The 18,023-nt window shown below is 45.1% G+C and overlaps 2 protein-coding genes across 2 annotated transcripts in view; both read right to left on the bottom strand.

Annotated features, from left to right (window-relative positions):
• The window catches only part of LOC117777400 (hemicentin-1-like), a 1,765,934-nt gene that overhangs the window by 1,327,701 nt on the left and 420,210 nt on the right, over positions 1-18,023 (bottom strand). The gene's annotated exons all lie outside the window — the stretch shown is intronic.
• Positions 1-18,023, bottom strand: part of iglon5 (IgLON family member 5) — a 96,940-nt gene that overhangs the window by 10,190 nt on the left and 68,727 nt on the right. Inside the window, exons 2-4 of the mRNA XM_034612224.1 lie at positions 7,784-7,862; positions 3,922-4,154; positions 2,220-2,339 (exon numbers count right to left, since the gene is read on the bottom strand). Coding sequence (XP_034468115.1) covers positions 2,220-2,339; positions 3,922-4,154; positions 7,784-7,862 — 432 coding nt within the window. The remainder of the gene's footprint in view (positions 1-2,219; positions 2,340-3,921; positions 4,155-7,783; positions 7,863-18,023) is intronic.

The raw sequence follows: 18,023 nt of genomic DNA, 5'->3' as shown, positions 1-18,023 counted from the left end.
GACATGAGAGTGAGACAGTACAGAACAAGAAGCCTGAAACTGAAGCAGATCAATTAGAAAATCAAGGGCCTAAGCATGAGTCCATCATGTGTTCACTTCACCAAAGAAGTTCTGCTTCCAGCTGCTTTTGTTCGTTAGTTAGTTTGCAGGATTACTCAAAAGATGACTAAACTGTTTACCATGAAACTTGCTGGAAGGATGTGGGAGTCAGGGATGAACACATTGTTCTTCGTTGATTTCTCAGAAAGTTAATCTTCATGAAAATATTCTGACGTGTCTATGAGTGTGCAATTAGGTGCAGGTCCATATAAAAATCTGGATCTAGTGGATTTAAGTGTTTCCAAGGGGCGTAGGATCTTTTTTTTTTTATGATCCTGTATGGTGACTACTGAGGGCAGTACTACTTTCCTTCTGTGACCTGCTTGCTAACTGCTTAGTTGCCAGGAATCACAACCAAGTAAACCACAGTTTAAATGCATCCTCTGCACCACAACAACTCATTTATTTCTCCAATCTGAGCAAAACTCAACACACCTCAAACGGTTATTGTCACATCACGGTTTTATTTATCGCTTTTCCTCCTCAGTGACACAAGAATCCATTAATGCTATCAGCCTGCGTGTGATTTAAACGGATGGGACGTATCTCTACAGTTAAGATGATGGAGGTGGCATCTGCAAATAAACCGTCAGCGCTGTACCATCTGCCTGTGAAGAGAGACCCTGGTCACCTTAGAGAAGTTTGAGCAGGTTTCATGTCTGAGGTGATGCAAATAGCTCCTCCCACTCAACCACCTCAACATGCACCATCCCCCCCTCCCTCCCTGCAGTCTCTGAGTAATGGGGACAGATGGCTGGCAGCTTCTCACTGTTTCTTTGGGCCTCTTCCCCCCCGTTTTCCTACCCTCGCTAGTCTCCTACAACTGATGGCTTGGTTGCAGAGACTCTCTTGGAATAGCAATGCGGCCCATATCTCTTTCTCTGCAAGCTGAGGGGTTATGGGGTGGAGAGGCGGAGAGGCGGTGTGAGATGGTGGGGGTGGTTAGAGAGGAAGGATTACTGCTGACAGAGGGGGAAAAATGCTGTGGGCTCGCAAGTGAGAGGGACGACACAGACTCTGTGATGTAAGGTGGTGTGTGTGTGTGTGTGTGTGTTTGCTGCAGGTGTGCGTTCGTGCATGCCTTTTTGCTTTTCTCCTTTTATTTGTGTGTGTGTGTGTGTGTGTGTGTGTGTGTGTGTGTGTGTGTGTGTGTGTGTGTGTGTGTGTGTGTGTGTGTGTGTGTGTGTGTGTGTGTGTGTGTGTGTGTGTGTGTGTGCCGTGCTTGTCCATGCCCCGAGGTGCTGTACTGTGCAGGTTCACAAACTAACAGTGCAGGGAAGGACGCTGCATGCACTGCAGGCTAACCCAGGGATAAACAGGGGAGAGAGGAGGAAAGGACCTCTGAGCAAGCCCAAAGCTGTCGGGAAGTGCGGCAGTACAGTGGCTTGTGTATTTATTGGCCCAACAGCATCATTCGCATCGTGTTGGAGTGGTTGTTCACACTGACCTATTTATATGATGTCTCGTCATCGTATTTGACCTGTTTATTTTGCCGCTGCTGCAACGCGCTCACTGCCGTGGTTTTGATAAAGTGATTAAACGGTGACACCTGGTGACACCGGGGCAATAACGGCCTTGCAACAGAGTCCAGACTTTGACTTTCAGAACAGGGTAAAGTCCAAAATAATAATCCCCCCTCAGCTTCAAGGAAAATCCGAAGACATTTTGAAAGTGCATCTTGACCACGCTGAACTGATTCTGATTCAACACCCTGAGAAGAGGTGGCTGCTTTTTAATGTTAAATTAAAGTGTCTGTGAGCATCACGCAAGGTGACGGGTGGATGGAGACAGATGCTGATGATTACAGGTGGCGTGGTGGGTATAATTACGTATAATGTGCGGTGGGCTTTTTTTGGGACAAAACATTGGGAAAATACGGCAGCATGAATTTAAGACTGGGACCGACTGAACAGCTGGGTTTAAGAATGATGACACAGGAATGGGGGATAAAGACGTGGGCACGAGCTGAATGCTGATAAGCTCTTGAGGCTGGGAAGAGAATAAGAAGACTACAAAAGACCGAGCAGGGGTTTGGGGATGAAGGTGAAGATAAAGGTGAAGCTGTGAACAAGCGATCTCTGGATGTTAGGACGAGCAAACAGGAAGGGGGGGTAGCTTACATTTCTGGTCCTTCCAGGTGACGGTGGGCTCAGGCCGACCCACTGCCAGACAGTGGAGGTTCACATTCTCCCCCTCGTTCACGGACACGTTCTTTGAGATGTTGACGATTCTGGCCGGCACTGAAAAACAAGATCACACTGAGACGTGACCCCCTTTTTTATTCCTTTCAATGCAAATTCCTGCACCTTTTTTCAGACAGACAGGCAATCAGCTGAGTAATGATCCGTGCATGAGCTCTCACTGAACTATGCAACAATAGGCTTGACCGTCTACCCAGAATGCACTGAATCCTAAAACGACCATTAACGTCTCCTCCTCCTGACATCTAATCTAATTTGATCCTTGTACAAGTCGTGAACGGACACTTTTGCTTCTGCATTTTAAATGAATGAACGCCCCTGAATACTGGTTTGCCCTAAAACACACTTAGCGTTCAAGCACTATGCATGTAGTTAGTTTGATAACAAGATGGCCCTTGAATTTAAATGGCCCATTATCATTCTTTTCAATGAGCTCGACCCTGAGAATTGTTTTTTTTGTGTGAAACATCTACCAAGACTCCTATTTTTCTCCATTTTGCCGGGGTTGAATACTTGCAGCAATAAAGCACAGATTGGAGTGGCGGCGGAGCTGCTCCTGCTTGATGCATTGACTTGAGGGTGTAATTATTTTGTGTGATATCAAGCCCGGGCTGAAATTGCAGGGGAGTTGGAATTAGGTATATAGGGTGATGTGTGCCAGGCTTTGGACCCTGCAGACAGCAGTGTGTGTGTTTGGCTGCATTGCAATGTGGAAAGTCCCTCTTTAGTACGCAGCTCACATTGTCTCTGCCACCTGTGAGCTACGAGGCCTGGCGTTTTCATTCCGGCTGAATGTACCCAATACATCCTGTTAAAAGTTTTCAGCTTCATCCTGCCGGTGACATGTAATTGCCGTCTGCAGGGGGGAAAAGGTCTGAGATCCATCCTGCGGCGAGTCCTAAAACAATGCATCATGTCACTCAGGATCAGGCCGACTCTCACTCACTTAACCGCTGACTCGATGACTGAGGCCCCAGTTGTGGTCGTCAATTGTTTAGTCTGGTAGTTGGACAGTTACTTCTGTACCTTGTCTCCTCCACACACACACCCTCATCTGATCTGCTCACCTTTCTCTTTATACCTCATCAGGTCACATGCTTTTATTTTTATTGCAGCCGACTTTCTGTCACCTGCACTAGTTTTATCTTCATGGGCCAATTAAGCTTTTTGAGGCATAATTGCATGATTACATTTTGATGTCGCCGTAAATGCCAACTTTAAATACACAAACATCATAAACATTGAGGAGTGAGTTGACTATCATGAATTTTAGGCTTAGATTTAAGCGTGACTCCACAGAAAAGAAATACTGAAACATAACCATTAGAAAACCTTAATTGCTTCCCCCCTGATGTCAAACCTCAGTCTCACCCATTCGTCAGCACTACGCTTGGATGAGTGACGAAAAGCATAATTAAGGCATTTAGCGGATGTTTTTATCCGAGGCAGTTTACAGTAACATGAGCACACACACACGCACTTTCTTCTTTTGCAGCAGTGGTAATCAAATCTGCAGATTTTGGGTGTATATATATCGGGGAAATGAGTCACGACTTGCACAGGATGCAGTGAACACCGCGCTCGCCACTGATCGGTACTGCGTCTCAACTCGGCGGCCAACCTTGGACGATGAGGTAGACGTGGGCGATGTGGGGCTTGTTGTTGGCCTGGAAGGTGCAGGTGTAGGGCCCCTCGTCGGTCACTTGCACATTGACGATGTTGATGGAGAAGTCGCTGTCGTTGCTGTTGACCATCGTCACGCGTTTGTCCAGCGACCACTTGTCTTTCCCCGCGAACAGGATGTTGGAGCGGTTCAGCCAGGCCTTGTGGGTGACCTCCTCGTTGATCCGGCATCTGTGAGGACAGGGAGTGATCAACAGGCCTGGTTATACTGTTTTAATAGGGTCAATATCAAGTGTCAATGCTACAGAAGTATTCTCTTGTTAGTTGTTTCCCATATGATGACTTGTGAATATATTTACTACAGCAGGTAGCAGATTTACAAATGGGTGGATCTGGATCTTGGAGGATTATAGTTATAACTATATTGCTTAGATACACAATAGACATACACTACTACTACTAATACCGGTGCCATTACAACTGTCACTGCTCCCTTTAGTTTAATGTTAGACACTGTCTTTCCTCGTGATTTATGAAGTTTTAAATGTTGTTGTTGTTCTTCTGTTGTTGGTAGTTTTCCCTCACGCTTGTTCAGAGGGTGTCACACCTTGTTAAGTCCTATGGGAACATTAGGATTTGTGAATAGAGGCTTTACAAATAAAATTGGTTTTGAGTTTGATATTTAAGTCACCAGAGCAGCATCTGTGCAACTTTCAAAATAAAATAAAAATTTACAATTGTCGTTTTATTAATATTTAAGTATGCATTTCTATTTTCTTGGGTAAAAGAACAAATTAACTAAATGGAATGCACTCGTGTTTTAATGGTGGAGCAAAATGGGTCACATATTAAAAAACGGTTCTGTTAGAAAAGTGTTGAATGGAATCCGTCAGTAGAACGCCTCATTACTCTTTGTTCTGGCTACAGATGAGACGTTCTGCACTCTAAATGCAAAGAATATTGATATTTCCACTGGCCATGTGCCCAGAAGTGTCTATGGACTCATACTTAAAAGTAAATAACGATAAATAGAGACATGCAGTATATGGAAATGATGACAGGTTTGCAAAATCCAAAGTAATGGTGGTGCTGTGATTAAAGAGCAGTAAATCAAAATGTCCTTTTTCACTGATTCAGAACAGCAGCCACTGGCCGAAGGTGTGACTTCAGTTCTGAGCTCGGCCACTAGATGTCCTTAGCTTCAACTACTTTGAGGACCTGCCTCTGTAGGACTTTGTTTAATTGATGAGACCTGGATAAATATCACCGTGGAGGTAAATGTTAGATCAACAGCCAAGTCGGTGGCCGTCGGTGACACCACAGTGAATAAGAACCACGGCACAGATGAGCCTGGAAGTGTTTAACAAACAGACGAGCAGACACCGGCTGATGGTTCAGGTTGACACGTGACCTCGGGGTCAAGCCTCTACACACAAGTTAGGAAATAAAGGAACAAGAGAGGAAATGTATTTATAGCTTTAGATTCGGTTTGTGAGTTTAAATAAAGAAACAGTCTGAGAAATCCTTCCATTAAAAATTCATCTGTGCACAAACCCTCCATTATTCTATTTTTGAAATGAATCACTTCTGTACTGATGATGTTGCTACAGGACCGTGGGCCCGCAGGAAATAAGCACCGTAATAGCATCAAATGTTCCTCGTCCTAATGGCCCGCATCAAAGTCAACACAACAGCATTGACTCAAGCATAACATGAGTATTTGTGCCACTCGGGTGAAAGTGAATTTCACATGAAACCTGCGTTTCTTTTTATGTATAAAGCTCTTTTTGTTTATCGGCTGTTCAGAACCTACTGGTTTCAAAATCAATCACATCCACTGATGAAGAGAAATGCAGATCTGTGCAGGAAAATCAAACTCAAAGCACTTTGAAGATAAACTGCGAGTACAGTTTAAAGCAGTAGTTCCGTTTCCCCCCCCCAGACTTATCTAATCTTTAGTTGATTTATTATTTGTGAGTTGCTTTATATTTACCTCTTCACTCAATTAAGCCTGGTTAAAAGACTACGGCACTCAGTTCAGTGCATACCTCTGCATACAGTCCCTTTATGAAACCACATTTAACCTCATTAGAGTTGAATTTTTATTTGGATCTGCACCAAATTTTCACACACTCATAAATATCAGTCCCGTAAACATGTCTGATCTTTTTTTAATCAAGATCCATGAATTATTCTCTGAGAGATCAATGGAAATGTTGAAAAACTGCCTATTTGATCATTATATTAACATTAAAAGGATTGGAAAAAAAAGTGCATGGGTCCAATCCAAGATCTAAATGAGTTCCTCCTCGACCCACACTTCATCCTGACAGCAAGTTCTGTGGTGATCCGTCCTCTGGTCTGTGTGTAATCGCACTTAAATCCCAACAGAGGTGTGAAAACAAAACAGTTTTATATGTGAAAACACCAAAATAAACTCTATACATTTGCCTCCTGCACTGCATCAATAGAACATCTTCAGGCCGAACATCTTGACATATGAGCATCTCGGTTCTTTTTCATTTCTTTTATCCTACGTTGCTTTGGAATGACATATTTTATTTTAGAGGAAGCTCTGGGTTTCTTTAAGGAGAGAAAGGCAGAGGAGGAATTTGTGCAGAGATCTGGAAACTTTGGCTTAAAGGTGACGAAAGTCAAGTTGACATGGATTTTCTTTTTTTTTTTTTTATCTGCTGCTGAGTGCACTACCAAAACCAGGTCACAAGTGCGTTGGCTGTTTGTCGGCTTGGTCGTGAGCTGGGATTTCTATCGTTCACAGTGAGGCAGGTGTGGTTGGACGTCCACACACCGACCGGTGCATCATTATTGATAAATCTAATGTCTGCTGCACGTAGCCATCAATAAAGCTGTCTGGTGTCTGTGGCTCATGCAGGACTGAAATAAACAAGGCCAATCATTTCATTTTCACAGATTGAAATGATTGGCTGGTGTAGCTGTCAGTCACTAACTGACCTGCCTGCCTGTGCAACATGCCCGGGCTCACTGCTCGTGACAGAGTCTCCGGCTGGGGAAACCTACGAAAACTTGTCGGTTGTCAGTCAGTTCATGTGCTGTGGGGGGGTGTAGCTTTGACGTGAGGTCCGATGGGAGGGGGTCGGATGTATCGGTTGCATGTCTTCAAAGTGTAGCCTGCTCTCACTAGTTTCTCCAGGATTACCTGCTCATTCTGTTGCCGTAATTCCACAAGTCTGGGACATGGACTTGCTGACCCCGTTGTCTCTGATAACAGCTGTTGTGCAGCTAAATTCTATATTTTACAATGAAACAACTGCTTTTCGGCATTGCTGCTTCTCGTTTGTATCCTGTAACTAACTAGCTAATGCTTCCTGTGTAAAAGGGCCAGAGTACGTAAGGGGTCACGGCATATGGGTTCAGGCGTGTTAGTACAAACGGGGAATAAAACTCATATGGAGCTAAAACGCTTGTGTGGGCAGAGGTTGTTATTGTTTGAAAATGCTGCTTTCAAACCAAAACGCAGTAATATCCATGTAGCCTCAGATTATGTCTGTAAAAACCCTCCATTCAGGATCATTTGTCCAGATGATCTGTTCCCATCAAATCTGCAACGCCCCCCCAATCGCCAGCAGGGCGGCATCTGACCAGAAACCGTCCCGACAGTTTGCAGCAGTCATTAGTAAAACAAAGGCGACCGCTGACAGACTGGATAGTGATGGTGACATCTGACAGGTCTTATTATTTCATTAGGTACAGAAAATTATGGCACAATATGGGATTTATGTGTGAGGGAAGTGGTGATTAAACTGGTGTGACAGGTGTGGGTCGAGAAACAAACATGTTTTCATGTAATTAGAAGGTGCAGGTGTCGGATCAAGAGTTACCTCAAAATGACGCTTTCTCCCTCCAACACCGTTATGTTATCCGGCAGGTGTCCGAATTCCGCTCCGTGCAAACTGGACCCTTCCGAGAAAAAGCAAAAAGACAGGAGAGCAATGAGTGTACAGTAATGGCCCCAAACGCTTCACTGGTGTTCATCAATCTCGGGTCAGGTCCTTGAGGATGCCAAATCAGGGCTGGGCGAGGATGTGCTCTGCATCCCGCTCACACTTCTTTTCTGAAGGGAAACTAATAAATATACTAAACAAATGAGTCACAATGTCTGCACTGACCCCCATACTTGAATAATGATTTGGTTTTCCCCTGCATTCTGGTGGGATGTGCGTTCATTGAACAGCACTGATAATGAGCCAAGGGAAGAGGATTCATGCGGAGCTGCTGGAGCGTGAAATGAAGGGACAGCAACAGTAACAGAAGGGGATGCTCATCCTGCCTACCAATACACACACAGACGCGCACAACACAGGCACATGCTTACAACGGCACGACACACACACACACACAAGTGCAGACACACACCCTGAGAGCTATTAGTTGAAGAGGGAGCGTAAAACTTCTGCATCTGTGACGTGTGTTTGACACTCAGGTGAGGGTGGGGGAAAATAACTTTAAAATAGTTTTCAAGTCAATTCTGTGAGCTCGCTTGAACTGCAAACAAAGCAGTGATCTTCTACGCTGCCAGTGATATTGCCGCTCCCCCACTAAGACACCTGGCTCTGTCCGCCTCAACTCCGCCAAATCACAGCACGACACCACATATACCTCTGCTCGTGTCCTCCCCTCTATCTCTTTCTCCCTCTGCCTGGGAGATGACCTCAATATCTCAGTAGGTTTGTGTTTTTTCTCTTTCTGCGGTCTAGCCTTGAGGTTTAATAAATGGTGACTTTATGAAACGAAGCTGCGGCCGTCAGGAGCTAAGAAGCACCTCAAGGTTGTTAAATTGCTACACAAAAAAGACAAAGACGCACTAAGCATGCCGAACGGAAGCCGGGCTACGAGATGAGACCTGAGGTGACAATACACTGATAAATGGACGGGAAATGTGGGTTTTTAAATTAAAGGAAGACGCGTGGTTTGATTACAAAGAATAATGAGGGAGGCTTCAGGATTTCTCGTGCGCGTCGTGGATTGCTAATCAAAAGGTTTTCAAATGGCATTGCAGGAAGTCCAGAGAAGTGCCAACAACATTAAATCAAAATTTATCATCTCTTGAAGAATAATTATGCATTTCTTTGTCTTTTTCCGCATTTTTTTGAATGCAAGTGTGGATAAGCCACAGTAAATATAGGCTACATTCATACTTGAGCATTCATATATTCATGCGCGTATGAATGAGTGTGTGCAGCAGTGCACGTGTTGCTCATTGTTATGTGTGTAGAGGCAGTTACAGTATCTGTGCGTCTGTTGCTCATGGCTGTGAACGTTTTGTTTGCTGACATTCCGACAAACTAATGACGCCTCTAAAGAAAACTGGCTCCGTAAAATCTCCCGCTAAAAGCTGTAATCGCATTAATGATTGCTGCCACTGTTGTTGTTGTTCTATCTCGGCCGGCCAAGAATCCCGGAACTGGCTCCGTGCATCTCCATCGCTCTCTCTCTCTCTCTGAAAGCGCTGGGGGAGGGGGAGTCGCACATTAACCATCGTGTCCAAAAACTGTCTTTTTTTTGTTTATCTGTGGTTTTGTTCTGTGGAGTAAGGTTTGCTGTGCTCACGCTTTCTGTCTTAAGACGGGAAACAGATCTCAGTTCAAGCCCTCAGCTGTTTCCCCTTCTAGTGCACTGTACTCGACACACTAGACTTTATTTAGGTTAATTCAATTCAGTTCCGGGGCTCGGAGACGGGTGTGACATGCTGTCATAAACACACACTACCTTACATACACTGTTCGACACACACGTGAAGAAAATACCCTGTCACATAATGTAATCACTGACGCACACACACACATTTTGATTGAATGAATGATGTATGCATTTGCTGAATGCTCCAAACAACACTGCAAAGGTTACAAACCAGCGGGGAGCTATTCCCATTTCCCTACTCAATTCCCATTTTCACAGCTCGATTGGCACCTCGCATTCTAAAACCTGTATCGCCCTGTCTCCACTCCCCGGCGCCGCGCAGAACGATAACCAGGTCAACACATTCAGCCCACACTTCCCTCTCACACACACACACTGAACCACAGGACCAATCACAGGCGCGCACACGCAACCAAACCCACTCATCGACGAGCCAAAGCAGCTTGGAGACGGAGTTTTGTCATTGTGGTGGCGGAAAAAAAACTGCAAAGGTTCACTTCACACTTCCTGTGATGCATTTAAGTTGAAAAACACACAGGGATGCACACATGCACACATATTAAGCGTCCTCTCTCCTTCCACTCCACTGCTGCGTGACCTTTGTTGACCTCTGCCGCTCACTGTGACTGCTCGGTGCACAGTCAACGTGTTGCTGTGACATTTCGCTCATCCAAAAGTTATCATGTGGAAATGAACAGCTTGTGTGGAGCAAACAAACAGGACCAGTGTCTGTACTGAGAGATTGGAGAGGAGCTCTGTCCTGAAAGGTGACCTTGGGACCGTGCTGGGGTTCAAACACCCTGTGTTTTCTCCCATTTGCATGAAAAACATTGTGTGAGAAGGATTCAAATATTTGCGTGATGATTGGACTCACATGATGATGATTTCAAAAACCGAACGCCAACCATGATGCATATGAACACAGCCTTCAGCAATGTCTACAGTAAAAAAGAAACCACTGCATGCACAGGAATGGGAAAGTGGAATTAAAAGAGCAGAATTCATTATAATTCACAAAACTCTGTGGAGATCTGTGCCAAACTTTCATGGCAATCTACCCACTGGATATTTGAGACTAGAGCGAAAGACTGAAAAACAAACTTTGTGGTCGATACAGAACAAAGAAGTAAACAAATACAAAGAACAAAACTGATAACCTGTTTTTGGTTCAAATTCAAAAGTCAAAATAACAATTAATTAATTATCTATTTATTATTTTTTTATTTACTCCCCCTTTTGTGGCAGATAAATGGTTTTTGGACCCGATGCATTCTTTCTTTTCTCCAGACATGTCGAGCAGAAAAGCTACTGGGTGGCATTTACAGTGTTGGAAAAATCAATTCATCTTTGTTTTAACTATTTCCTTAAGTTAGTTTAGTCAGTGAGGTTTACTACTAAATTGTAAAAGTGATTCTGGTAGCTTAGCAACAGCAGCACAAGCATCCGAGGACCTTGGATGAAATGATGAAAGCAGCAGGGCCGGAGTTTTCCATGCATCTTCGGACGATACCTGTTAGACAGCCTCTCAAACATTCTTAACAGTTGAAAACATCTGTGTTCCACATGTTTATTGAACAGATCAAGTGCTTATCAGCTTTTTAGTTTTTATCGCACGGTAACGAACGTAGTTGTCGTCAACTTGAGTAATCTGGGAGCTATCAGTTGAGTGGGTTCTGTGTGTGTGTGTGTGTGTGTGTGTGTGTGTGTGTGTGTGTGGAGCAGCCCTTCCTCAGGCATTGAGGCAGAGCTGAGGAGAGAAAAGACCTAAAACTGAATCATAAACCTATAAATGAATGTATGGGAGAATGTATAAACATCAATGTCATCCGTGAATTTCCGTTGATGTCATATGATGTTGCCCCAAATTCATATGATGTTGCCCCAAATTCAGCCGAAGCAATCACACAGCAGTGAAAGCGTAAGTGTGCCTCCACAGATAAAGGAATATAAAGTGTGCATGTGCAGCTTCTCATTCATGGGAGTGGGAGTGTTGGGTGTCAAACAACAATACGAAAACATCATCTGGCTCGATGACAACATGTCTCCCTCCCCTTCTTTGATGCAATCCACGTTATGTTTCCCTCCTCAGGCAATTAATCCAAAAGCATCACGCCAGACACAATAAGTGACACCATCAAGCGGAGCAGTGAGGAGGCCGCAGTGCAACCAGGCAGTGTGATGCCGCGCGGCCTAAAACAGAATCTGCAGACATCACTTTCAATTTCTGGGTTCCCCTTTTGGCTTTTCATTGATCCCTATCTCAGATTCTCCTTTTTCTCTGCTGCCTCCCGGGGCTCGGCACGCACGCTGATGAACTGCGCCCACCGGGAGGATTCAGGAGTCTTGCCCACTGACACTTCAGAAACGAGGATGCTTGCCAACAGGAAAAGCTTAAACAAGCCTTTTTTTGTTTTTTGTTTCGTTGTATTCCCCCCCCCCGCCAAGAAAGAAAGCTTTTTGTCTCCTCTGCTTTAGAGCGCTACTCTACTCAAACAAAACTGGATTTGTCTATAGGAAAGAAAAACAACAAACGGAGCTTGAATATGCACCGAGACGTGATGAACAACCGCGCAGAGCGGCGTGAACACTGCAGTGGCCCCTGGTGTTGGCGTGGCCACCGGGCCTATTGAATTTCGCTCCTCACTTTTGTTTAGCGGGCTACAGTCTGTCCTCGCTGCTGGGATCTTGTCCTTGATATGACCTGCTGTTTTGGCGCACAAACGGAAACCTACCGCCATACATGTACACACACACACACACACACACACACACACACACACACACTTGAATACTGTCCAAATGACCCCCAGTCAAGACTTTCTCTGAACACAGTGTTGAGCTTGAATTCGTCTAGAATGCTAAAGAGATTTCATGGACACGCCTGTGGAAAGCTGGACACACATTATTAATTCACACATAATGCGGCGCTTCCTTTGTCATTCATTTCTAAAAAGCATAAATCTGTTTAGCTCATCTGTGCACAACACTTCATCTATTGTTAGCCCGTAGGTAGGCACTTGGATAATTCCCTGGAGTTGTGGTCCAGTGTTTTTGCCTTTTGTCCTCTCCTGCATTGTGCCTTTTGTGTGCAAACGCGTCACAAGGCTGTTTGCTCAGTACCCACAAGACATCTATTATGTGATTTGTATTCTCTTGACTTTTACATGTGCCTGTTTGTAATTACACTTGCTACTGGCAGACACTTATGAGTGGATCTCTATTGAGCTGTGCGATTTTAGCCGGCGCAGTCCTCGCAAGGCTGTCTTTGTACTCCTCATCTATTTCACATTGCCCTTGACGATCAAATAAACACTGAGAGGAGGGAAAGCTACTTCTGAAAGCATGATTGGCGTCAAGGCGGATAATGGCAGCGGCTATAGAGAAACCCATGACAATAATCCATTTTAAGGCTGCCGAATCTGAAAGGAGAAGGGGAGACGCGCGGAGCAAGGTTGGAGGGGAGAGGCGATAATAGAGAGGCTGGGTGAGGAGAGGTCCTGAAAGGGGGAGGCACAGAGAATGAGCAGATGCTGTGGTGCAAACATATGGAACAACAGGATGCTGTGGAGCAGCAGCAGTAGAGGCAGTAACAGTAGCAGTACTTGTAGTATAGCAGAAGTATAGGTGACAACTACAGTATTGGTGTTGGGAGTAGCGGTGAGGAAAGGAGCGGTAGGAATAGCATCAATGTGAGGAGGAGAGGAAAAGGGCAAGGATACAGTCTGTAACGCTCGGGGAAGGAAGACACACCCGCATAATTAACACACCGGCATGCTGCAGCCAATTAAATATTTACAGAGGCACTTCCCTCCGACACCTTGATGATGAAGAGAGGCAGCCCAAGGATTATCAGATGCCGGCAGCCTCAGGCAGGACAGAAGGGGTTGGGGGTGGGGGATTAAACATTAACCTGCACAGATATCCCTTTCTCTTCCTCGTCTGATCCCATTAACTCTGGATGGCCCAAATCCAACCTCAGGTCCACCTCTCCGAAAGCCCCGTCTTCCTTCTCCTCCTTTCCTCCGCTACTTATTCATCCCCTCTACTCCCTATCAATGAAATCTCTGGCTCCCTTCACCCTCAGCACCACCTGTCAGGGACAGAACAACGGGAGAGCGGGGGAGAGAGTGATGGGTGAGAAGTGAGAAACCACCTGGATGCCTCGCTCAACAACACAACAAGACGGATACGCAGGTCACCTGCTTTTCACAATTGCGGCTGAAGCAGAATTGATGTTGGCAGGAGTCCACTTGACAGGAAATCTAAGAAATGTCAGAGAAGTCAGGGTGAATGAATTGTTTGGAATCTGTCTGGTATAATGTCATTCTTCCCCCTCTCAGACCTGAGAGGTTTTTGTTCTGCTGGATGCGGTGGAGTGACTGAAATGAGTTGTTTACGTGACTGCGGCTCATTTACACATTATCTGCTCTGGTGAGCTCGTTCCGAGGCACTGGGAGGACTGGTTGCTCGTTATTCAAGGTCGTATATTTGGCCGGCACACGCAGGACCTCCCACACTCCGACTTTTACCGACACACATACAACTGCGAACACGGCTTGATCTCACAAGCGTGCCAAAAGCCTCAGCATTTACAGAAAAGCAGGGCATCACCCTCGGGTGTCCAACTCGGCCTCACAAAAGATGTGACATCTGCCCCCTTTTTTAATTGTACACATGCTGCATCCACAATCCTGCCTCTGCCCCGCCCCCCCCCCCCCCCTCCAGCATCTCCTCCCGTCTCCCTCTCCTCGTCTCCCTCCCACAAACTAATCCTTCTTCACACATCAATCAATAGAGCACTGCAGAGTGCACAGAGCCCTACAGTACTCCATGCAGCAGTTGTACAACTTCAATGGGCAGCCACAGATCTTTACCACTGAATCAAGCGTGGCCAGGGAGAAAAGCCGAGCGTTCTAAAACCAGGGAGGAGCCCGACTCTCTTACCCCCATTTTCCTTGGACTGATGCCTAAACCCCTTAGCACAGTTGAAATCAATACAGTAGTTAAACTGTTACTTCCTCTCTCAGCGAGTGCACACACACACACACACACACTCACACAACCCTCACCTTACACAAGGCCCTGTAGACGCTCCTAAATACACCCTGCACACTGGTAATTTGACAGATTTGTTGGTAAGCGCTGTCACTGCTTTAAGAACGAAGCTTAAAATACTGATTCACCCCGAGTGGCTCTGAAACCAACGTCCTCTGATGATAACACACTTTTATAAGCAGCAAAAAAAAAGATGTAATTATATATTAAATATTATAAGGCAGCAGCATGGTGCCATCTGTGTTGCTGAGCAATTCCAATTTGTTACTCCCCATTTTAGTATCATGCTGTGAGGATAGTGTATAGTAAAAGTAAAATAAATAGACTGAAATATTTACATAATACAAGCGTTTCATTGTCTTGTATTCATTATAATAAAAATCTATTATTTTCAAAGGTCTTCTGTAGAAAACAGCAAAATAAAAAATCCCCAGTCGTGTTAACATGCTGTCTCACCCCAGATGCACTGAGCGTATCCCTGAGTTCTAATAATAAACACGCTGAATCAATTTATTTTCCCACCGAAATAATTTGCAAAGCAAGTTTTTTTTTCAATATTGCAGAACCTGTACGTCTACACACCAGCAAGCCGCTGCTCTCCTGCATTGTTTTGATGCCGTACAGTTTTCCAGTCAAGCAAGGAAAGGCGCCATGTCCTGTCTCAGGGTTTTGTGCAGCCCGTCTTTCCTCTACTCAAAGTGTCTCTCCTGCATCGTGCTCCTCTCCTCCCTCGACTTCTTCACCCCTCTGCTCTCCTGCCCGGCTAAAGAAGCATGAGGATTATTTCTTAGGACTGACAGTCAACATATTAAATGTGCAGCACTTCTATGGTAATCGTCCCAATATTTACCAAACGTATTTACAACGACACACTCCATGACACACTGAGTCAGTGTGACAACTTCCTGCAGATCTGTCAGAGACCCACTAAACCTCAATTCACAGAAAGCAAACAATGTTGATATAATAAGAGCAGCATGCGACTGTAAGTATCCTCCTCATTACACGTGTTGACCAAAGTGATTTAGAAACACAACTCACACATATTTAAGAGGATTAAAGATACTAACACCTGATGTAACATATATACTAAATGTCAGTTTAGTAAAAATTGCACATCAATGCAGCAATTACTATAAATCACAAAAAAAAATCACAGTTTTGTGTCTGTGAATTCACGTATTGAATATTTGCAGCCACAAACTTCTGGGAACTTTCTGAAGTCTTCGTGAAACACCCACCATCCTCTGATTGGCTCAGTGTGGTCACATGGCAGTAGGCTCCTATCCTCGTTAGTGCGGTGGGCAGTTTCCTCCGCGGGTTCGATTCCCCAGTAAAAACATGTATAATTGTAATGCTGTGCTGGTCTGTGACTATTTTGCACTGAATTATTATTTAGGATAACATAATTCTTTTTAAATCATTAAACAGTCTTAATAGCTCTTAATTCCACTTGAGTTATTACCCAGCCTTTTGCCACACTGTCATAAAATTCAATAAAACAATAATGCAACTGTGAACATGCTCTGGTGTTCCATACTTTTACAGTTTATTAAAGCTCCGTCAGATGCTGTGAGACTGAACAAATATTTCCAGGCGTGCAGTTAGGCTTCCAACACGGTGGCAAGACTTACCCTATAGTTTACACTGGAGCCTGTAAGAGGCTACAATAAAAACGGCAATTACTGGGCGATGGTGACAGGAGACAAAGGAGTGTAATAGCACGGGAGCAGTTATTTTCGATAGGACCATTGGCTGCAAAGTGGAGTCAAGAAGAATGAGGCATCAAAAAGTCTGCTGAGTGGTGGGCAGTAGGTGTGTGTGTGGGGGGAAACGGATGACCAGGCAACACACGCCGCCAATGGTCGTTTATGATGTACTCGAAAAGTGTGACTAATGAGGAAAAACAGACTTTGACGAGAGCCTGGTAGCGACTGTCACTGTTGTTAATCTGGACATTAGCTTCCACTGAAAGAGCCGAAATCATGCAATTTCCACCAAAGTCAAATGATGATGTGCTGAAAAAGCATGCGGTAAATTTCAAATAAAGTCTTGAATCAACGCGGAGCCGGATAAAAGATTTCATTCAGCCTTTGTTTTAATTTTTTTGCACGCATAAGCCTTTACGGTGCCACCACTGACTTAGCTCATGAATCCCCCCCCACCGCTTGGTTCACACTGATAATGACACATTTTTGTGCAAATGTGCAAAATGTGTAACATACTCACACAGAGTAATAAGACCAGTTAATTGTGATGACTGAATGGAGGGCAATTAGCCGCTGTCTGACGCCACCATGGTAATGAGCAATCTAAAATAACTCATTCTTTGTCTGTGACTTTTTGCAAACAACATAACAAGAGGAGGCATTTTGGCTGCAGGAGAGCGGCAACACTTTCACATCAACACACTTCAAGCTGAATATATGCACAAATTACCCCGTGCACTGCTGGAATCTGACGGTTTCAAGTGCACCCGAACTACATATGAGCGCGTGTGTGTGTGTGTGTGTCTATGAAGTGATGTGTGTGTGTGAGCGTGTGCAAGTCCATTTCACTATTTGCTTTGTGTGTGTGTGTGCGTGGGCTTGTGTGTTGTTCAGGATCACCGGGCCGGGGAGTCCAGGGGTCTTGAAAGATGGAGGTGCAGAGTGCAGAGAAAGAGGCGGGAGGAAAAGAGTTGGGGGGGGGGGCAGGAGCAGGGAGAAGGTTGAGGGCCAGAGCCCGGGAGTTCGGTGCTGTCAGGATAATTCACAGCAGCAGCACTTGCTGCAAAGAACAAAACAGAATTACCTGAGGGAACAGAAATCAGCTAACACCTGCTTAGGAGGGAGCTCCTGAGGGATGGAATGGGAGAAGGAGGGGAAAAGAGGGAGGAGGGAGGGGAGGTATGGTGCAGTGCACTAAGATGCTGGCAAGTACAGATGAAGTAAGCCTCAGACTGTGTGTGTGTGTGTGTGCGTGCGTGAGAGAGAGAAAGCGGGAGAGGGACTATGTGCATATATGTATTTGTAAGCTTGTGCAAATCTGTGTGTGCTTGTAAACCTGACTGTGTGTGTGTCTGTGTGAGAGAGAGTTTGAGTGTGTGTTTTCGTGCGTGTGTTTGCACACTTCCGTCAGTTTGTGTGCACTTGGATTCCGCCTGGCTGTGCCCTCAGCCATCCTTACAGCTGTGGATGGGGCTCATTTGCATTCTGAATCGTGGCAGCTCTTGCCATCGTTGGCACGGCGAGCTCCTGCTCACACAGCCGCCGTGCCAGTTACGTTTGGCTACAGCTGTGCTGGAGAGCCCGTTTCAGACATTCAAACCACCGCTACGAGCTCAGGCCCTGGCGTGAACGTTGAAGGGAATTTTGGTCTGTCATT

The sequence above is a fragment of the Hippoglossus hippoglossus genome, chromosome 16, assembly GCF_009819705.1.
Source record: "Hippoglossus hippoglossus isolate fHipHip1 chromosome 16, fHipHip1.pri, whole genome shotgun sequence".
Taxonomy (NCBI): Eukaryota; Metazoa; Chordata; class Actinopteri; order Pleuronectiformes; family Pleuronectidae; genus Hippoglossus; species Hippoglossus hippoglossus.
The sequence above is the reverse complement of the archived record's forward strand: the minus strand, read 5'-3'. Positions and strand labels throughout refer to the sequence as shown.